The sequence below is a fragment of the Panthera onca genome, chromosome C2, assembly GCF_046562875.1.
Source record: "Panthera onca isolate mPanOnc1 chromosome C2, mPanOnc1 haplotype 2, whole genome shotgun sequence".
Classification (NCBI taxonomy): Eukaryota; Metazoa; Chordata; class Mammalia; order Carnivora; family Felidae; genus Panthera; species Panthera onca.
In genome coordinates, this window is record NC_138347.1 from 873,583 (window position 1) to 893,961 (window position 20,379).

Sequence of the window (20,379 nt, forward strand, 5' to 3'; positions counted from 1 at the left end):
GGAAACCCTGGGCACCAGCCTCGGCACCCGCCCCCGACCCGCAACATTCCCAGGCCCGGGCTCCCGAGGGCGGGAAGTGTCTGTCAGTGCCGCTCAGGTGACACTGAGAGGTCAGCGCCAACCCTAAACATTTTCCGAGTCCTCGGGCCTGGAGAGCGTCTAGGAGACCTGACCCTGACAGCGGAGGCGGCCGCGGGGAGAGGAGCTGAGGTCGGGCTCTGTCTCCAAACAGTGCGGTGAGGACAAGCCATCCTCTGGGCGATGCTGAGGGTCACCAGGGACTTCAGGAGAATTTAGGATGCCAAACAGAACCGCTCGGACTTTGCATAATGGAGACCAAGACCCGCTCAGGTGAGATGTGTTTTTACCTGTCGCATGGTCACATGCCTTTTCGTCAATGGACACAGCCCCTCTCAATCCTTTCAGGATGAGATCCTTTTCCTGCCCAAACACGCTGTGCCCGACTGCACGCTGTGGATTTTACAGAGCCTCGCGCTCTGGGATCAAAGCCGTGAGCTGTCACCCCTCAGGGCCATGCGCGTCATGGTACGCAGGCAGCCACGGCCCCGTGTCACCCGAGGCGAGCGAGCCGTGGCGCTTGTCTGTGGCCTGGACCTGACACCAGCCCGACAGCGTGACTCTGGCTGCCGTGGTGCCTCCTCTGCCTGGCAAGTGTCTTCCCTGCCCCTCGTTTTAGGTCGCGGTGAGTTCACCCCAAGTTGGAGTGAATTAGGGATCGTCAGGGCACAGAACTGGTTCTTGGCCTCCTGCCCAGGCGGACCCCTCTGCGGACTGTCCACATGGAGGGACACGTCCGAGGGTGACATCGGGGACCAGCGCACGCAGCAGACGAGCTGAACCGTAGCTGTGAGTCTGGGGTGCTGCCTCACGCTGACCCAGGGCACGTACTGTGTCTCCCCAACTTCTGTCGGTCCTGCCAGTGGAAGTACCTGCACGTGTGAGATACACTTACAGCAAACCTCCAGCCGCCCTGTCACCTCGAGGTCCGCCAGGGAGTCGGGGGCCAGTCTTTGCCCGCAGACCTTCTTGACCTCGCCACCTTGTCTAAAGCTTACGGGACAGCCAGACTCGGCGGGTTCGGCAAACCACAGGTTAGTCCCGAGGGAGGGCGTCCTGGCCCCTGCACAGCCTCAAATAAAGGGCCAGGAGCGGACACTGAGGGATGTCGTCTGGGGTAAGAGAAGATGTGGCGATGGACACGCTGACATTATCAAGTCCCTAAGGAGACTTGATCCACTAGATACTAACGTCTTCATTGCCTTAATTTTTTTAAAACTAAAAATCCTGCCTCCGGAGATTTTTACATCAACCATGAGCTTCTTGGACATCCTTCAAGTCCCCGGGCGGGACCTCCACCCCGAGGGGGCAGGGCAGCTCACGGGAGGCAAAACCCCACCAAGAACAGTGAGAAAAACCGGACTTAAAAACAATTATCAAAGGTACCAGAGAGGTTCAGCAATGGCCCAAAATGGAGGGGGTCCTGGGGAGAAAGGAAGTCTGTGGAGGGGAGGTCAGCATTCTGGAAAGGGGGCTCAGAGAACCGAGCCGGCTTCATGACACTGGCTCTCCCACCAGGACATCTGCCAACTCTCCATCCTCACACAGCAAAGGCCGCCAGCCACGCGGAAAGCCGCTCAGACGCGGGCGGGGCCTTCGGTAACCTGATGGAGCCGGGGAGACGATTCAAATCCAAAACCTGCCGGGGCGGACCTCGGCGGGACCTCTGAGGGCTGTGCCCTAAGGGAGGGGTGAACCCCAAGTAGACGGGTCTCACAAGATCTGTACCCCACACCCTTGGTGGAGTAGAGCTGACCTGTCCCTTCTCTGGAGGTAAACGGAATCGTCCAGAGCCCTGCAGCCTGCGACCCACAGCACCCACACACAGTAGGTGTCTATTGTCAGGACTTACCAGGCACACCGGGAAATAAGAGGAAAACAGACACCAGGAGGAGGCACACCGGTGTTCCAGATTATACGGTGGCCACACAAGGACTCTAAACGCACCGTGGTTGAAATCTACAAAAATAATTGAACGGACATCTGAGAATTGGAAAACACAGCGAATGAAGCGAAGAACTCAAAATATGGGCCTGACAGCGGATTAGACCAACAGAAATGAATGATCTGCAAACTGGAAGGAGAGACAAAAGGCTGGAAAGAGCAGAAAGGGCTGAGGGGGCGGACGCTAGCTGGGGACGTCTGACACGTTCGTCATCATCCAGATGAGGGCAGGGCCCCTCCGTCAAGGGCACAGAACAAGGCGTGAGGTGTCTGGCATCCGAACATGTAGGGAGTGAGGGCTGAGCACCAAAGCGGGTTGGTGGGAGCGTCTCCTAATCCCCAGGGGTGCGGACAGGTGACCTGTCCCCCGGTCACAGACGCCCTCTCCCGTCGGGAATGCGCCTGTCGCGCAGAGCAGCGCGCAGGAGCGTTCACACCGGCAGCGGCCCCGGAGGGGTGCCGTGTCTCACCCTCGTGCGGGCCACGGCTCAAGAGGAAATGATACGCAAACACGTCTGGAACACACGGCACCACAGATGGCGTGCAGAAGCAAACATTTTAGCGGCAAGACTCCCACCTACGCGCCACTCGGGGCGTGAACACGGTCCCACGTAACGGGATGGCTGTCCTGCCGCCCCAAACAACGCAGCGGCAACTTCGACGTTCATCCGGGTTGCCAGACCCAATGACACACGAGCAGGTGTATTTTCAGAATGACTCCTGGGCCACAGCTCTGGTAGAGGCCAACAGGCCACCCAAACAAAGAGCGGCGTAGCTGTGGAACGTCAAAGACAATGGCAGAAGTTCTTTTCCTAATGAAAACAGGAACCGACAGCGGATGGTCAAGATCACAACAGCACAGACAAGAACCGCACTTGCTAAGACAATAGAGGCCACCGAGAATACAAGAGAGGAGGCAGGACACTTAGATTCTGGAAGAAGGCACAGGCGTGAAGCTGGGCCGCGCTGTCCCGGGGCTCGCGGGAGTGCAGCCGTGGCTCCGTGGGGGACGGGTTCCGTGTGGCGGGGCTCCACCCCGTCCCCGTGCCCCGAGGTGCCGAGCGCTGCTTCGAGAAGGTGGTTCTCGTGACCTATGCACCAAAACTAAGGTGACGTTGTGTGTCAACTACACTTCGATTAAGGAAAAAATCTGAAGAAAAAGAAGACGGGGGTTTGATTTCACAAAACCATAATCCCAGTATATTTTGAGAGAGCTCTACGATAGACAAATGAGATGCTTCTCAAACAGATAATTTGAGAAAAATTTAAATGGTCAAACGGTGATGAGGTCCCAACTTCCCGTCTGGGACTAACGGCCGCTTTTGCCGCTTTCCGTGTAAGTTGTGTTCGACCCGGCGGACTTGGCTGTGTCAGCAGCCGCCAGACCGTGAGCCTCACACGGCAGGTATCTGGTGTCTTCAGCGGGCGGGAGTCCATGTTCCCCGGGATGACACAGGTCAGAGGAGGCCCTGGGACCAGAAGGAGCATCCAGCGCTAACACAGTGTGCTGCAATTACTACGTTTTAAAGAGGGTCATCTTTCAGGGGTCCTGATAAAAAATGGCAGTTTTCAAGTAACTGGAATGATTAAACTAACTCTGAATTCGATAGTTTATCAGAGCCCTTAGAGAAATGTGAACATGAAATAAACAACGTGATCAGCTTATTCAAAACAGTTGACAAAGATTTAATCAAAATAATGGGGAAAAAGAATAAATAAAAAAAAATAATGGGGAACGTGTATATAAAAGGCAGCAGCAAACAGGGGCGCCTGGGGGTTCAGTCTGTTAAGTGGCCGACTCTTGGTTTCGGCTCGGGTCCTGATCTCACGGTTGTGGGTTCCAGCCCCACATCAGGCTCTGCACTGAGTGAGGAGCTTGCTCGGGATTCTCTCTCTCTCTCTCTCTCTCTCTCTCTCTCTCTGCCCCTCTGGCACACGAGCACACACACACTCTCTAAATTGATAAACTTAAAAAATGCAGCGGCAAATAAAACAAACTAGGAGACTTTTGCTTCTCACCAAAATGGAATTACAAGGGATAGATTTATCTTTCAGCGTGAAACAAGAAAAAACAAGTACAGAAAACAGAAAACAACAGAACGATGATTTTCCACGCAGTGGGTGCGGCAGCGAAAGGGAACGAGCCCAGAGCAGAAGGAAGCAAAGCAGGTGAGCCCCACACTTGTCCCCGTTGGAGGCTGGAGAGTCCCCGGGCTGTGGTGCAGGTGGAGAGGACAAGAACTCGCCAGCCGCCGGAGAGACCGGGGTGGGTGAGCGGGAGGACAGAGTGTCAGAAAGGACAGAGCTGCAGGGGGAGGTCCCTCTTCTGCATTCACAGGGCCCCGTCAGCGCACGTGTGTCAGGAGGGTCCTCAAGTTAAAGAAAGGATCATCTAGAAGGATCCGAGGGGATGGCGGCCTAGTCGCCCCAGCAGAACGGCTGACGAACTTGAAGGCATCTCTGTAAATGGTCAAAATGAAAACTGCTCAGAGAAAACAGTTAAAAATGAAAAGAGCAGCAGTGAGCTGGGGCCCCTTCGAGGGGTGTAATAGATGTGTGACTGGAGACCCTGAAAGAGAGGAGGGGGTGAGCTGGGGGCAGAAAATGTACCTGAGGAAAGAATGGCTGAAAACGCCCCCGATTTGACAAACGCCGTCAACCCACGCAGCACCCAACAGCTCGGGACACCAGGCACAGGCCACGTGAGGCAACGACCCCGCGCACCAGACTCAACTGCTCAAAGCCGGCGGTAACGGAGACGCGGTGAAGGAGCCGGTAAGGAGAGGACACGTCACGCACAGAGCAGCAGGCAGGGCTGGCGGCAGGTGTCCTGCTGGAAGCCAGGCGGGTGACGGGGCCGAGAAGCGGCATCTGCAAAGTGCTGAACGCACAAAACCCAAACCAGAATCGCAGACCCAGCCGGCGTTCTCTCAGGAACAAAGATTAAGTAGAGATCTTTGCGGACACACAGCGCCGGAAAGAGATGGCCACCAGCGGGCCTGTGCGGCAAGAAGTGGTGAGGGACGCTTCGGGCAGACACCCGCGTCTGCACAAGGAAACGAGAGTCACTGCAAAGGGAAACTCTGTGGGGAAGGAGAGATCTTTCCCTATGTCATCTCTTCTAAAAATGTAAGACATGGGTTTTTATACAACGACAATGACCACGTATGACCTGTGGGTAAAATGTGGGGCACGGTTATCAAGAGAGGGCGCCGTCTTCGGGTGCGCGTACTACATGTGGAACGGTGTGTCATTCGAAGGGGGGCTGTCTGTGCCACGTCCGTAAACCCTAATTCAAAAATAACAAAGGGTTACAGCTAATAAGCCAACGTAGGAGACACAAGAGAATCATAAAAATACTAAGTGAATCTAGAAAAATTCAGAAAATGACAAAAAACAGAACAGAGACTACGTGGGACCGATAGAAAACAGCTATGTGATAGACTGGAGTCTAAATACACTAATAATCACAGTATGATTATCCAGACCTGTGTAGAGTGTCTGGATATCCCAATAGAAAGATTATCAGTTTGGATAAAAAAAAACCCAGACGTACAAGAAAATGGATTTTAACTATAAAACACAAATAGCTTGAGTAAAGGATGAGAAAAATACCCCACGCTGACACTCATCGACAGGAAGCCAGAGCGGCTACTTCAGCATCAGACAAAGTGGACTGTGGACACGAGGACCCTGCTAGGGATAAAGAAGGCCATCCCATGATAATAAAGCGGCCAACTCATCTGGAGGACACAACACCATTAGACATTTTCGCACCCAGTAACAGAGTTTCAAAACAAAAAAAGCTAAAGTGGGCAGAACCTCAAGGACGGACAGACAAATCGGCGCGGGGCTGCACAGATCGTAAGATACGAGATTAACACACACAGATCAGTTTTGCTTCTCTGCACTTGCTGGTGCCATCAAATTAATCAAGTTCCACGCCACCCCCATCAAAACCCCAGCACACTTTTTGTGTGGAAAATTAGCAACTGATTCTAAAATTCATATGGAAATGTAAAAGGACCTAGAATGGTCAAAACGACTTTGAAAAAGAACACGTTTGGAGGACGAATGCTACCTGATTTCAAGACTCATTACAGGGCCGAAGTGATCAGGACAATTTGGTTGGGGCACAAAGGTAAACAAGAGATCAATGGGACAGAACAGAGGGCCCAGAACAGACCCACACACACACGGAGAACTGCTTTTTGATAAAGGTACAGAGGCAGTTCAGAGGGGGCATACAATCACAAAACTTCTAGAAGAAAACATACAAGAAAATCTTTGTGATCTTGGGTTAGTCTTATCTTTCTTGTCTTAGATAAGACACTGAAAACACAGTCCATGAAACAACAAATTGATAAATCAGACTTCATCAAAATTAAAAACTTCTGCTGTTCAAAAGACATCACTGAGAGAATGAAAACACAAGTCACAGACGGGAAGAAAAGATTTGTGAAGTGTATATGTGATAAAGGACTCCTAGTTAGAATATATCAAGACTCTCCGGGGCGCCTGGGTGGCTCAGTCAGTTAAGCGTCCAACTTCAACTCAGGTCATGATCTTGCAGTTTGTGGGTTCGAGCTCCGCGTTGGGCTCTGTGCTGACAGCTCTGAGCCTGGAGCCCGGAGCCCGCTTCCGATTCTGTGTCTCCCTCTCCCTCTGCCCCTCCCCCGCTGGCACTCTGTCTCTCTCAAAAATAAACGTTAAAAAATTTTTTTAAAAAAGAATATATAAAGACTCAAAACTTAATTAAAAAACACACTAAGAAATTGGCAAAAATTTTGAACACACACTTCAGCAAAGAAGGTATAGATGCCCAATAAGCACAAGAAAGGACACTCAATGTCACTGTCAGCAGGGAAATGCAGACTGAAGCCGCAATGGGCTACCACCTCACACGCCCCTGGATGGCTAACAGGAAAGACAAAGAGCATTGCCGAATGTCGCTGAGGACGTGCCGTTCCTGGAACCGCCCTGCACTGTGGACAGAATGTAAAATGGTACGACCCCCTGGAAGCAATGCAGACACTTCCTAAAAAGTTAAACAATATACTTGTCACATACACGGTCCAGGCCTTGCACTCACGGGTATTTATTTACCCAAGAGGAATGAAAGAATGCATCCGCACAGACACGTGCGTGGCAATGCGCGTGTGAGCCTGCCCTGCTGACACCTCCTCGCCGCGGTTTGGGGCCACTCCTTGGAGCCCGGCTCGCCACGGGGCCGGGCATCCCCTGGGGTCGGTGACACGCAGGCGCTCTCCCTGACTCCTGCCAGGTGTCCCGCGTGGAGTCCCCCACCGCGCTCCCCAAATCGCTCCTGGGCTCCTGCTTCCACGTGTCTCCAGCCTGGACTGGGCGGACCTCAGAGCCCAGGTTTCCACGGTCACCCCCAGCAAGGCCCAGCCGCGTGCCCGTCCCCGGCCACCGCTACGGCCCTGCCCTTCATGGACGGCGAGTCGTCTTTCTAGAGCTCAGACCAAGAGCCTTCCTGCCCGCCTGGACCCTCTCTTTCATAGCCCACTTCTGATCTGTTGGGAATCCTGTCGGTTCTCCTTTGAGATGCCTCCGGAACACGGTGCTCTGTGGCCCAGAGCCCCACCTTCCGTCGTCGGTCCCCGCAGCCCCCCTCGCTCAGACAGCCGCGTGGGGTACACTCCTGTATCTCCCGCTCTCTTCTTTTTACCTGCGTGAGCTCCCGCTGCCCCTCTGCCTGCTCTTCTCCAGAACACCCCACTTCCGACCCCTCCCCACCGTGGCTTTACCCTCCGCCCACGGCGTCTTTCACCTTCTAAGATTTACTCAAGCGGTCCACTGGCCATCCACTGCCCCAGGGCCGGAGGAGGCCCTGGGTCCACCACGTCCCCGCCAGCTCCTGGGCCTGGAGCCCCTACCCTCGACTAGGGTGTCCGGGTGGTCTGGGCACCCAGGGCAGACAGGAAGGGCCCTGAGAGGCAGACACTGTGGGCAGGCCGTCCCCAGCTACTGGATGCCTGCTCGGTCTGGAGAGGCCGAGGGTCTCTGCCTTTGAGTACCCCCTCTGCCGGGGGCCCGGGTCCTTTGTTGTCTGTCCTGAGGGGGTGCGGGGGCTGTCCACGGCGGCGCCGGTGTCCCACCCGGGGCTTCAGTGCCCGGAAGAGGCACAGCAGGCTCTGGAGGGGAGCACAGCAGGCTCTGGAGGGGAGCACAGTGAGCGGACCCGACCATCGGCTCTGGAGTGGAGCACATGGCTCTGCGGGCCGGGCAGAGAGCCACGCTCTCTGGCCGGGGGGTGGCTGCTGTCACCGTGTGTGGCCCGGCCTCCCCAGCCCACAGTGGTGGTGGTGGGAGAGGTGAGTTCTACTAATTAGAAATGGTGTTTTCATTATTGTCATTTTAGGAAGTTTGGCACAAGCAACACTAGAACGACCTTGCAAGCCAGATATTTAAGAAGAGTTGGGGAGGGAATGAGATTCTAATCCATGTGAGAAGGAACCAGCTTCTGTAGCCAGCAGGCCGGCCACGGGTGGGGGGGGGGGGAGGGCGGAGGGGGGCTGCGCGTGCGCACAGGGGCGGGGTCAGGTGGAGGGCACAGACAGGAGCCAGAGCCAGTGGGGGGCAGCGCACAACATTTATTGAACTCTGCCACGGTGCAGAGGCGCTTCCTGGCCAGCCACCCCGGAAGACGCCTGGGGGCCCACGCGTGCGTCCCCAGCACGTGCGTGACGCGACGACTCAGTGAGGTCAAGACTCCAGCACCCACGGCCTCACCTGCACAGTGGGTTAGGACCCTGTCCTCCGTTCTCCTTCCCCGCAACAGAGGGAGCGCGCCCCTGCCCCCAGCGCAGGCCCGGTGGGCACGTGGGAGCGAGCACAGGCTTCGGGGAGCAGAGTCAGCACGGGGTGGGGGGACAGCTGGGCGGGAGCGAACCCGCTCAAAGCAAACACGGTCCTGGGAGAGACGGCTTGTGGGAAGTGCTGTCGGAATGTCAAACCAATTCTTTAACAGGTACACTGACGCTAAGGGACGGTATTTCTAAAATGTCACAGATGGGAAGGCCCCCAAAGCATTTAAAATAATTAACACTGCATGCCAATGCATGAACAGACGAGCATAAATTAATTCCCAGAGAGGTATCGGGGACAGAGCCCGGAGCTGACACAGAGAGAATATAGATTTGCTCTGTTGGTGTGTATGTCTACGGCATATAACTTTCGTTAGTAAAGAAAACCTCTATTTATATTTGCGACGCAGGGCAGGTGGGCGGTCTGTACAGAGTGTGCGAGCCGGGTGGAGGTCAGGTTCACGGAGTGGAGGCCGAAGGGCAGGATTAGAGTGCGCCCATCCCAGTGACCTCAGACGTCAGCCTGGAAGACACAGAAGCACGGAGGAGACAGGTCACAATGTTCTCGTAAAACGGTTCCAGAAGCGAAAGGCTCACCTCGTGTGTTTTTGTTTTTTTTAAGTTTATTTATCTTGGGAGAGAGAAAGGGAGCAGGGGAGGGAGAGAAGGAGTGGGAGAGAGGGAATCCCAAGCAGGTTCTGCGCTGTTAGCACAGAGCCCGACACGGGGCTGGAACCCACTCGAACCCACGCACCGTGAGATCATGACCTGAGCTGAAATCAAGAGTCAGACCCTCGGCCCACTGAGCCATCCAGGCGCTCAGCCCTGTGTGTTCTTATAGCCTTTGTGTCCGTCTCCCTCTTGCCTGTGACAGATGTGTGGCCATGACTGGAGACCAAAGCAGAGCAGAGGGAGGAGGACCCACCGGCGACCAGGTCGGCGGGGTCTGCCTTCCCTGTCACCACATCAGCAGAGTGACAATAACCCCACGGACAAGCACAGGCCACCACAACCATCTGTACACAGCCGCTGCAGGAGGGGCACGCGGGGTGGAGACCGCCTCCTGAGAGCCCAGACATGCTGACTTAAAGAGGAGGGTCCTGCCTCCCGGGGTGTGGTCACGTGTTCTCCGACATGCGCCTGGGCAGGGCAGCTGAGGTGAGCGTCCCAGCCCCAGGACCTCACCTGCCCCACGGCCTAACCTCTGACCCTCACACAGTCCCTGGATCCGCTGCTCAGCAGGGTCTGGGTGGCGGGGAGGGGGCGTGTGGGAGCAGAATGGCCCAGTACTGTGATCTCTGAAACCACATAACCGAATCAACCCAAGTGTGTGGCTGACCCCTGGCCTTCCCGGAGACGCTCCAGCCTGGAACGACCTAGCCCTGCGCTGGAGACGCTCCAGGGTGAACGGTCAGGTGTGAACATGCAGAGGGGGTGTGGGGGCCCGAGTCGGTGTGGTGACTGTCTCCATCACGCCCACCCCCACCCCCGGCCAGGAGAGAGAAGCCCCCAGAGGGGACAGGGGTCCGGGCTCCCACCAGGGCCCTCCAGTCCCCCTGAGCACCCTGTCTGCCAGCAACACGTTGGGCAGGGCCTTGTGAACACTCACCTGGCGTTGATGAGGTACTGGGCAAGGCTGATGTTGGCTGGGGTCCCCGTGATGGTGATCTGGCGCTCCGATGACCCTTCTGTGGCATTGGCGATTTTGATCTGAGCTCCAGACATCTGTCGAATTTCATTGATTTTGGTCCCTTGGCGTCCAATTATGCAGCCTATTAGCTAGAAAAAAGGACAGAGGACTTCCTTAGAGAAGAGCCCCCACCCCAGCTGAGGGTGCGCAGGGCCCTGGGGAGGCCCCTGGACAGCCTAACCTTGGTCTGCGCCCCACTCCACGAACTCCAGGCTGCCGACGGCCGGGCCCTGCCTGGTGCCCCTGCTGCCACAGTCCTGACAGGTCCGCAGGCCGAGAGGCACCTGCTGCGTCACCTGCCCTGGTGTCCTTCAGGGCCTGGGCACCGGGGAGCACGCAGGTGCCAGCACCAGGGCCCTCTTGGCTGCGTCCTCGGCTGGAGAAGTGTTTGAAGCCAGTTTATTAAAGCTTGTTGCTGCCTAAAGCCTGTCTCTTGATGAGCCTGGGTGAAAGTCTGAGGACGCATCGGGTGTTCCCTTTCCTTCCCACCATGTGACCCGTTTAGGTGGGATGCAGTGACCTCTGGGCACTCTGGGCCATCTGAAGGAGGAGTCAGTCATCATGAATCAAGCAGTCAGAAGGACCAGAGCCGGGGCCCCTTGGGACACAGAGGCAGCCACGCACGGGGCCGGACGGCAGCCTGGGGTCTAGACCAACTCTCTGTGGGGGCCCACCCTGCAGTGTGGGGGCAGTAGGGCCCCGGGGAGGCCTCCACAGGGGGGCGGCTGGCACCTCTTGGTGTTTACCAAGGGCAGAACGGGGCGCTGCCCTCAGCCAGGGGCCGCCGAGGGCAGCTCTGAGAGCACACACGGGCCGGGGCGGGCCCGGGGCAGCCCTGTGGGCGAGTCTTCCGTGCCAGCCTCAGAGCCGTCCCGCGGAGGGGCTGGAGACGGTGTGGGACGCTGCGCGGGGAGGAAGCCCATTTACACACGACACACCTCAGCACCTAGGCAGTGACCGCAGCTCGTGGGGACACAGGTGCATCCCGACTCGCTCCCGTCCCTAAGGTGACCTGCAGCATCTCAGTTCTGCTCTCCTTTCTGGGGTTAGGTCGGCTGTCTCACTGCACCATCAGTCTCTCCAGACGTCCAGACAGACGTATCTGCTCCAGAGCCGCCCGGCTTCCTCCACCTCCGCCCCTGTCTCCCGAGGCCCTGCCCCCACCCAGGCCCCGCCCACTGCACACCAGGCCCCACCCCTCGAGGTCTGTGAGAGTGACTTCCAGGGTCACCCTTCTGGATCTTTGACTTGCCCTTCCCCGGCCGCAGAGGAATCTTGAGAGCGGCTCCCCAGTGGGGCAGGCAGGTGACGGCCGGGCACGTGGCTGGGCATGTGGGCTGGCATGGGGGCAGCACCGTACCCTGATGGAGGGAGCATGTGGGGCCAGTCCCCAGAAGATGCCAGTGCTCAGGAGGGCCCCCTGGGCTTCCTCCCCTCCCATCCTCACACTTTGGCCACTAGCAGCCCAATCTCCCTTCTAGAACCTTCCCCCTTCAGTGCAAGTAGCCCCAGCTGAGCTAAGAGCCTCCTGCAGAACCGGCTTGTTTTCTCCTCCAGTAAAGCCTATTTGAGGAAATGATCTCCTCTCTCTGGCACGAAGACCCGTGTTCTCTCAAATATCTTCCTCTTCCTATTTTCTTGCTGAAAACGTCCTGACGCCCAGCCCTTGATTCTTCCCGGGGGCCTCACACCTGAGGGGCCCTGAGCTCCCCTCTGCCGGGCTGGGGGCTCGGCCCCGAAGCCGCCCCTCACTCCTCACTCAGGTGGAACACGTCCCTCTTCCAGACAACACTGAGAGCACGAGTGCTACCGACAGGGACATGGGGCTGAGTACACAGCTCTCGTGGCTGGTGGCTGTGTCCTCAGCAGCTAGAAAAGGGATGCGACAAGTAAGAGGCCTCCCTAATCTGGCGGGAGCAGCTTAGGGGCCCTGCACCTGGCCTCTCTGGGTCTCCTGACCCTGCGGGCCCCCAGCCCACGCCCAGCCCTCTGCTCTCACTGTGAGCCCCAAGAGGAACCCAAAGGAAGGTGACAGAGATGCTTTCAAGTAACACGGTCCCTCCTAACTGCATCCAAAGCTGAACCCCAGAGGAACCGCTGTCTGAACCTTAGGTCTCTGTCTGATGTGGGTGGGGACCGGGGACAGGGCCCAAGTGTAGGGTAACCGCATGCACGGCGACAGCATGGGCCAAGTGAGTTCTGAAACAGGCAGTGAGCGCCTAACAGTGACACCAGCCCAAGGCCAATGATGCCAAGGCCAGGGGAGTGCAGGACCACCACCACAGGCAGCCCCACACACAGGCTGCCGGCCCTGACCCCAACTGGGTCCCTGTGGCCTCACCGGCAGGCGGCCAGACTGTGGAACCTACGTGTGACTTAGGTCACTGCACGTGCCTGCCATCCAGAGGCTGTGGCAACACGTAGGTGTGGGCAGGACCTCCCTTTGCAGTCTAGCTTTGACCAGGGACGGAGATGTGCGGTATGGCAGGCATGCATCTGGACATGGGCTCTGGGCCCAGGTGCCTCCCCCGGGGGGGGGGGGGTCGGGGCGGGGGGGCACGAGAAAGTCCCCAGCAGAGCTGTCACAAGGTCTCCTCCCAGGATGGGCCCCCTCAGAGCACGCGGATCCAAGAAGACACCCTTCCCCGGAGGAGGCTGGCAGCACGGCGCTGTGGGCAAGGTGGCACGCGTGTGCCCAGGATGCACCCCGCTCTCCCAGAGAACCTCATCCTGTCCCGTTTGCCCCCTGGGCTCATCTCAGCTTAGAAGGAAGGCCCGGACAAGAGGAAGGCGCCTGTCGTTAGCGCAATGGTTTCAGCAGCGGCTGGGAGGAGAAGCCCCACGGCAGAGAGTGGTCCCTACAGCTACCACGTGGGTGAAGACTGGGGGCTGCGCAAGGATCGTCACGCGGGAGGACGGAGCAGGGAGCCCCGGGAGCAGAAACACTCTCCCTTGGAGGACGCGGGAGCACGTCACCCATGAAGGCTCTGGGCCTGTGGCTGGCCACCAGGGCCCCGACGAGGGGGTGTTTCCTGGGGATGGGGGGCAGTCCCTTCCTCTGGCCCTATGCCTTACTCCTCTCCTGCCCTACTGCTCATCTCTGTCCACACGCACGAGGGACCATCCCCCTGAAGCCACGACTCCGTGCTTCTCTTAAGGAAGAGGCGGGACTTCCTGCCCAGCTGGTTCAAGGGGCAAAGCAGTGAAGGATCCTCAGGAAAGGCCCCAGTTCTAGGGTTGAAGAGGCCAAATGACAGGTGAGTTGGGAAGGCCACGTCGCCCACACAGCAGCCTCCTGTGCGGGCATGGACAGCTGTCCCTCCAGGATACGTGGCCCACACCTACCCCGGTGTCTTGGTTTGGGATCAGAGTCTGCATCTTTAGGATAATCCAAGGGTTCAGAGGACAAAGTGGATAGGGCTGAGCATGTGGCTCAGCTGAGCCCTGGGCGGGAACAGGTGGTGGGCACCAAATACAGGCATCCAGACACACCCGGGGCACCCTGCTTGCGGGAACCCCAGACCCCCTGAGGCCCGGGGTGCACGGGGCAGGTCCACTCCAGAGCATTCCCGGACCACCTGTTCCTTAAGGGCCAACCCTGAAGCAGGCTCTTTAGATGGGAGACTCGGGGGTCTTGGGCCCGTGACCAGCTCTGGCATCTGAATCCTGAATAAAACCCCGCCCCCCCCTTCCTGTCTAGTATCTCTGGGGTGTGACATCACATGCCGTCTGTGGACATCGCACCTAGCCGTGGAAAGGTGGGGAGTGGTCCCGGGCAGGGTGGGGGCGGGCGAGGGCTCAGGCATACTCACATCATTGGGAATGGTGAGCTCGTGAGTACTGGCCGGGGGGCTGACGTCCAGACCTGGGCACACCAAGGGGACACGGTTAGCCTGGTAGCAGGTGGCTCATGTCAAGCCCAGCACCCGCCCACACGGCCCACATGGGCCCAGGCTCTGTGAGTGAGCTCAGGGCCAAACCGCAACCAACCGCTGGAGCCCCAGCTTCTCTCGAAACAAGGAAAAGAATGCCTGAGCACGGGCATCGTGGTTTTACTCCTGTGCGTGATGGCTCGGGATGCCCTTCACAGACTGCTGAGGGACTCGTGCTGAGCGGCTCTTTGCATGTGTGTGTGTGTGTGTGTGTGTGTGTGTGTGTTTGTGTCCCTGGGCTCTCGGCCCCCTCTGCACCCCTGGTCGTGTGTGTGTGTGTGTGTGTGTGTGTGTCTGGGCTCTCGGCCCCCTCTGCACCCCTGGTCGTGTGTGTGTGTGCGCGCACGTCTGGGCTCTCGGCCCCCTCTGCACCCCTGGTCGTGCGTGTGTGTGTGTGTGTGTGTCTGGGCTCTCGGCCCCCTCTGCACCCCTGGTTGTGCGTGTGTGTGTGTGTGTGTGTGTCTGGGCTCTCGGCCCCCTCTGCACCCCTGGTTGTGTGTGTGTGTGTGTGTGTGTGTGTGCGCGCGCACGTCTGGGCTCTCGGCCCCCTCTGCACCCCTGGTCGTGCGTGTGTGTGTGTGTGTGTGTGTCTGGGCTCTCGGCCCCCTCTGCACCCCTGGTTGTGTGTGTGTGTGTGTGTGTGTGTGTGTGTGTGTCTGTGTGCGCGCATGCGCGTCTGGGCTCTCGGCCCCCTCTGCACCCCTGGTCGTGCGATTGTGTGTGTGTGTGTGTGTGTGTGTGTGTGTCTGGGCTCTCAGCCCCCTCTGCACCCCTGGTCGTGTGTGTGTGTGTGTGTGTGTGTCTGTGTGTGCATGTCTGGGCTCTCGGCCCCCTCTGCACCCCTGGTCGTGTGTATGTGTGTGTGTGTGTGTGTGTGTGTGTGTGTGTCTGGGCTCTCGGCCCCCTCTGCACCCCTGGTCGTGTGTGTGTGTGTGTGTGTGTGTGTGTCTGGGCTCTCGGCCCCCTCTGCACCCCTGGTTGTGTGTGTGTGTGTGTGTGTGTGTGTCTGGGCTCTCAGCCCCCTCTGCACCCCTGGTCGTGTGTGTGTGTGTGTGTGTGTGTCTGTGTGTGCATGTCTGGGCTCTCGGCCCCCTCTGCACCCCTGGTCGTGTGTATGTGTGTGTGTGTGTGTGTGTGTGTGTGTGTGTCTGGGCTCTCGGCCCCCTCTGCACCCCTGGTCGTGTGTGTGTGTGTGTGTGTGTGTGTGTCTGGGCTCTCGGCCCCCTCTGCACCCCTGGTTGTGTGTGTGTGTGTGTGTGTGTGTGTCTGGGCTCTCAGCCCCCTCTGCACCCCTGGTCGTGTGTGTGTGTGTGTGTGTGTGTCTGTGTGTGCATGTCTGGGCTCTCGGCCCCCTCTGCACCCCTGGTCGTGTGTATGTGTGTGTGTGTGTGTGTGTGTGTGTGTGTGTGCGCATGCGTCTGGGCTCTCGGCCCCCTCTGCACCCCTGGTCGTGTGTGTGTGTGTGTGTGTGTGTGTGCGCGCGCGTCTGGGCTCTCGGCCCCCTCTGCACCCCTGGTCGTGCGATTGTGTGTGTGTGTGTGTGTGTGTCTGGGCTCTCGGCCCCCTCTGCACCCCTGGTCGTGTGTATGTGTGTGTGTGTGTGTGTGTGTGTGTGTGCGCATGCGTCTGGGCTCTCGGCCCCCTCTGCACCCCTGGTCGTGCGTGTGTGTGTGTGTGTGTGTGTCTGGGCTCTCGGCCCCCTCTGCACCCCTGGTCGTGTGTGTGTGTGTGTGTGTGTGTCTGGGCTCTCAGCCCCCTCTGCACCCCTGGTCGTGTGTGTGTGTGTGTGTGTGTGTGTGTCTGTGTGTGCATGTCTGGGCTCTCGGCCCCCTCTGCACCCCTGGTCGTGTGTATGTGTGTGTGTGTGTGTGTGTGTGTGTGTGTGCGCGCGCGCATGCGTCTGGGCTCTCGGCCCCCTCTGCACCCCTGGTCGTGTGTGTGTGTGTGTGTGTGTCTGGGCTCTCGGCCCCTTCTGCACCCCTGGTCCAGCTGCCCCTGACTGCCTTCTGCCCCGAACTGCTCTGCAGCCCAGATAGCCCCGTGATGCAGCGGTGAGCCGACATCGGTGCTCTAAGTGCAGACACAGGCCTAGTTGGTCGCCAGGCCCCCAATTTTTAGCTTTGCCAGTGTCAGCTCAGGGCCTGCCACATCAAAGACCACTTCTCAGACGACTCACAGGACAGGATCCGCTTTTGCTCTGGAAATAGTGTCAACAGAGCCCGTGCTGGGCAGGCTCCCTGCCCTCAGCACTCGTCTCCTTGTCTGGAGGCATCACAAGCACCGAGTCCACGGCGGACTCCCCCCTTCCCCCCGGCAGGCCCCACGCGCGTCCGAGCGCAGCCCAGACCCCGGAGCCCGCACACGCCGCCGACCGTCGCAGCCCGGCTGGTACCGTCAGAATATTCCGGAGCCCCAGACCTCTTGTCTCCCCGCTCCTGGCTCCTGCCTCTGTCCCTGCCCCTTGGTCTACTCTCCACGGGCCCAGAGGGTCCTAAGGACACACGGGTCAGATGCCTTCAAGACCGTCCCAGACCAGCCGGCGGGGTCCTGCCCCCACCACGGCCTCCTCCCCTCTTCCTGCATCTCCTATGGCACTCGTGTCCCCAACACCAGATGCACCGCGGTCCTCAGTCTCTGCCATGAGAGACCCTACCGGGGCCCGTCTTGCCTGGGCGGGGAAGGGGGGGGCGGTCGGTTGGCATGTCCCGAATGAACTAATTCATCCCAAATTGTCGTCTCCTTTTGCCAAATCAAGTTTCTGTTCTTTATCGTGTTCTTTTCACAAAGGCGCTTCCAGTACAATCACTTGGTTGTTCAAGCGTCTATACGCGTTCCGTAAAGAGTGACACCCAAAACGTCATTTAAGAGATTTCCTCAGTCCTGTCTGCATCCTTACAGGAACTCCTGAACAGCCTCATCTGGGACGGACGTAACGACAAGAGTCCCATCGGTTCACCTTGGTATATTTTGATCCGGGGGAGGAAAGTATTAGACTTCTCTTTAAGAAGGTACGGAAATTAAGCTGGTCATTTGGAGACACATCTGCTCTTGTGCCTCAGGACCCCGTGCCCCAGCAGGGATCCTCTCACGATATGCTGACATTCCACGTGCTTGGATGAGTCAAGCTTCGCCACGTGAGCCCGAGCCGGCTTTGGGAGCAGCGGTGACGTCGCCCCTTGTCACCACACATCCTACTCCACCGGCTGCCGTGGTGGGACACGTGTGTGTGCACGCTCTCCCTGTGGGTCCCACGGGGCCTCGGGTGGGAGGTCATCACAGGGACCCCTTAAAGAGGTCGTGTGCACATGTGCCCCGTGTCCTTGGGGCCCGGAGGCGGTGCTGAGGGAGCCGTGACAGGGGAGGTGGGTGGCCGGCGGGATGGGGGCCGTGGGTCCCGGGCGAGCCAGGCCCTTGGGTCCCGGCTGTCTCCGGAAGGTGGTCGCCGGGCAGCGGTACGAAATCCCATATAAACGGCAGAGGGCTCGCAGGCACACGTGCGTTACCACCTGAGTAGATGTGCAACTCAGTAAGGGTCGGTATCTACATCCTGTAAAAGTTTGTCTCTAATTCTCATTCGCTAAATTCTGCATGAACTGAGTTAAAGGCTGCACCGCGATGGAACCCACGTGGGGCGCTCTGATCATCAGAGCCGGCGTCTCGCCCGGAGATGCCCCCAGAGCCCCAGGCGCACAGCTAGGCTCTGGGGCCCAGAACACACGGACTGGGTGACAGCAGGCTCACGCCGGGAGCGCTGCCCTCCTGCATTCCCTTTCAGCTGGACACTTGCTCTTCTGCCCCGACCCTGAGCGGGACGGGGGAGCGGGTGGCGCCTCACGGGGAGCCCGCTCCGCCAGCCGCAAGCTCTCAAGCGGCTTCGCTCCCCACCCGCCCCGGGTACTGGGACCCGCAGACCCGTGTCTGCCCTGCCACAGCCTAGGCGCAGCTTCACGCAGCCACAACGGGTGCAGACAGATCGGGCCCGGGGGCCTCTGCTCCCTGACGGCGTGCCGTGTCTCCTACAAAGCGCGTCCCCGGAAAGCACACGTCATGGTAAATTCTTTCCGGCGGGCCCCCACGCGCCGTGCCACCCAGAGAATATGTGGCAACACAGAGGGTGGCCCACCACGTGTGGGGCCTTCAGTGGCCATCAGAGACTCGGGACTGACCCACTTGCCGGACACGGAAGCTGTGAACTGCACGTGCAGGCCTGGCGCCGGCCGCTCGGGCTCTGTCCCCTGACGGCACTGGCCCCTCGCTGAGGCGCTCGCAGTCCCCGTGGCAGACGCGATCGGGCCTCCTCGCCCCTCCTCCCGCCAGGTCAGTGACCCGGAGCCCGAGCAGGGGCGGACGCACGGCCTTCTGGGCCTGCTCTCTCTCCGTTTAGTGTGCTTTTGTTTTACCTGACGACTGGCCCATCAGATTTTGAGCTTCTTCGGAGGAGTGTAAAGGCAGCTTTTCTCCTGGAGAGCAAAGAAGAAACAGATTTAATGTTTTGCCCTCAAGGAGATAAGCAAGGTCACTTCAACTAGGGAAGCTCAAAATCTGACTGGCGCATGCACGGCAGACCAGCATGTCCGTGTGTTGTCACCCACTCGGCCACCGAGGCGATGCCCTGCCGTCATCCGGGAGGAACGCACGCCCAGCTGGCCAGACAGTGCGGGCTAAGGCCCACCCCCGCCCCTGTGCCAAGTAGGGTGCCGATGGCGACCGCGCCCTGGGCCGGGGGCTGGCTCATCTCGTTTTCCCCGGGGCAGGGCCGGGTGCCGTCCCGGGCAGGTGTCACTCCTGGGATGTGCACCGGCCTCCTGCAGAAGGGCATCCGTCTGCTCGTCTGAGCTCTTGCTCCTGGAGAACAGACTTCAGGGCTGGCCAAGTGGGTGGTGCGTCCAGCAGGAGGGACCTCCAGGACGCCTGTGTGCAGTGGAGAGCAGGCACGGACCCGAGGGGGCAGACGTGACATCTCTTCCCAAGAAGGCCAGCCGTGAGGTGACTACCCTACCACAGGAGACACACGCAGACCTCCCCGCCCGGCCCTCTGCAACGTGCACACTGCTACGTGTCTACACTGCGCCCTTGGCATCCACAACTACAACTGTACCTGCTCTGCTCACCGCCCTGAATAAGACCGTTCAGAAAGAGAGTCCCCAGGTGAGAAGAGAGGAGGTCAGAAAGGGCAGCTGGGTACGTACCGGGGAAAGCGGGGTTGGTCTGTCCGAGGGGAGGAAAGGGGGTTTGCTGCATGGCCAGCTGGTGGAGCTTGGTCAACTGCTGGGGTAGGAGGGACACGAGAGCTAAGAAGATTATTGTCATCGAGCACAAGTCACACCAAATTAAAAAGGCAGTAACAGAACGTTGTACAAATAGATAGAGAGGGGCCATGCGGACACATGGCAGACGCAGAACTCAAGGACTTGGCCTGGGAAAACCAATGGGCCTCTGGGCGGCGCGCCCGATTCCTTTCCTCTCCTCGACTCCCTGGCAGCTCACACAGGCCTGGCGGGCGGCGACCCCCAGCCCACAGCCAAGCGCCAGACATCCAGCAGGATATCCTCAGGCCTGCTCATGCTCAGGGCCTGCACCGCACACTCTGGGCAACGCGCTCAGCTCCCAGCCTCCCCTGGACAGCAGGCCCCACGCGAACGTGTCCCGGCCCCGCTTCGGGCCGGCCCTGGACTCCGTTCTGGAGGCGAGGACGGGCCCTTCCCGGAGCCCCCGGAGGCCAGCAGGACGGGGCCCTCGGGGAGGAGCCGGCGTCCCCAGTGCCACACAAGTGTGTCGGGGAGGCAGCAATGGTGCCCGAGGCGCAAACACCCGAGACACTCAAGAGCCTTCACAGACGGGCCTCACGGTGGTAGAGGAGCGGGTCGCCGGCAGCTAAGACAAACACCACGGGCCCCTTCCCACT

The 20,379-nt window shown here is 59.0% G+C and overlaps 1 protein-coding gene across 24 annotated transcripts in view; it reads right to left on the reverse strand.

Moving 5' to 3' along the window:
- Positions 1–8,619: 8,619 nt before the first annotated feature.
- Positions 8,620–20,379, reverse strand: part of PCBP3 (poly(rC) binding protein 3) — a 273,712-nt gene continuing 261,952 nt past the window's right edge. For 14 of the 24 annotated variants that reach the window (XM_060640661.3, XM_060640653.2, XM_060640641.2 and 11 more), the window contains 5 exons: positions 19,664–19,742; positions 18,875–18,934; positions 14,355–14,407; positions 10,462–10,631; positions 8,620–9,375 (listed from right to left, as the gene is read on the reverse strand). In XM_060640661.3, coding sequence (XP_060496644.1) covers positions 9,339–9,375; positions 10,462–10,631; positions 14,355–14,407; positions 18,875–18,934; positions 19,664–19,742 — 399 coding nt within the window. In that variant the 3' untranslated portion in view covers positions 8,620–9,338. Of the gene's footprint in view, positions 9,376–10,461; positions 10,632–14,354; positions 14,408–18,874; positions 18,935–19,663; positions 19,743–20,379 lie in introns of those variants that run through there. The other 10 variants (XM_078452670.2, XM_078452666.2, XM_078452661.2 and 7 more) reach the window with 6 other exon arrangements.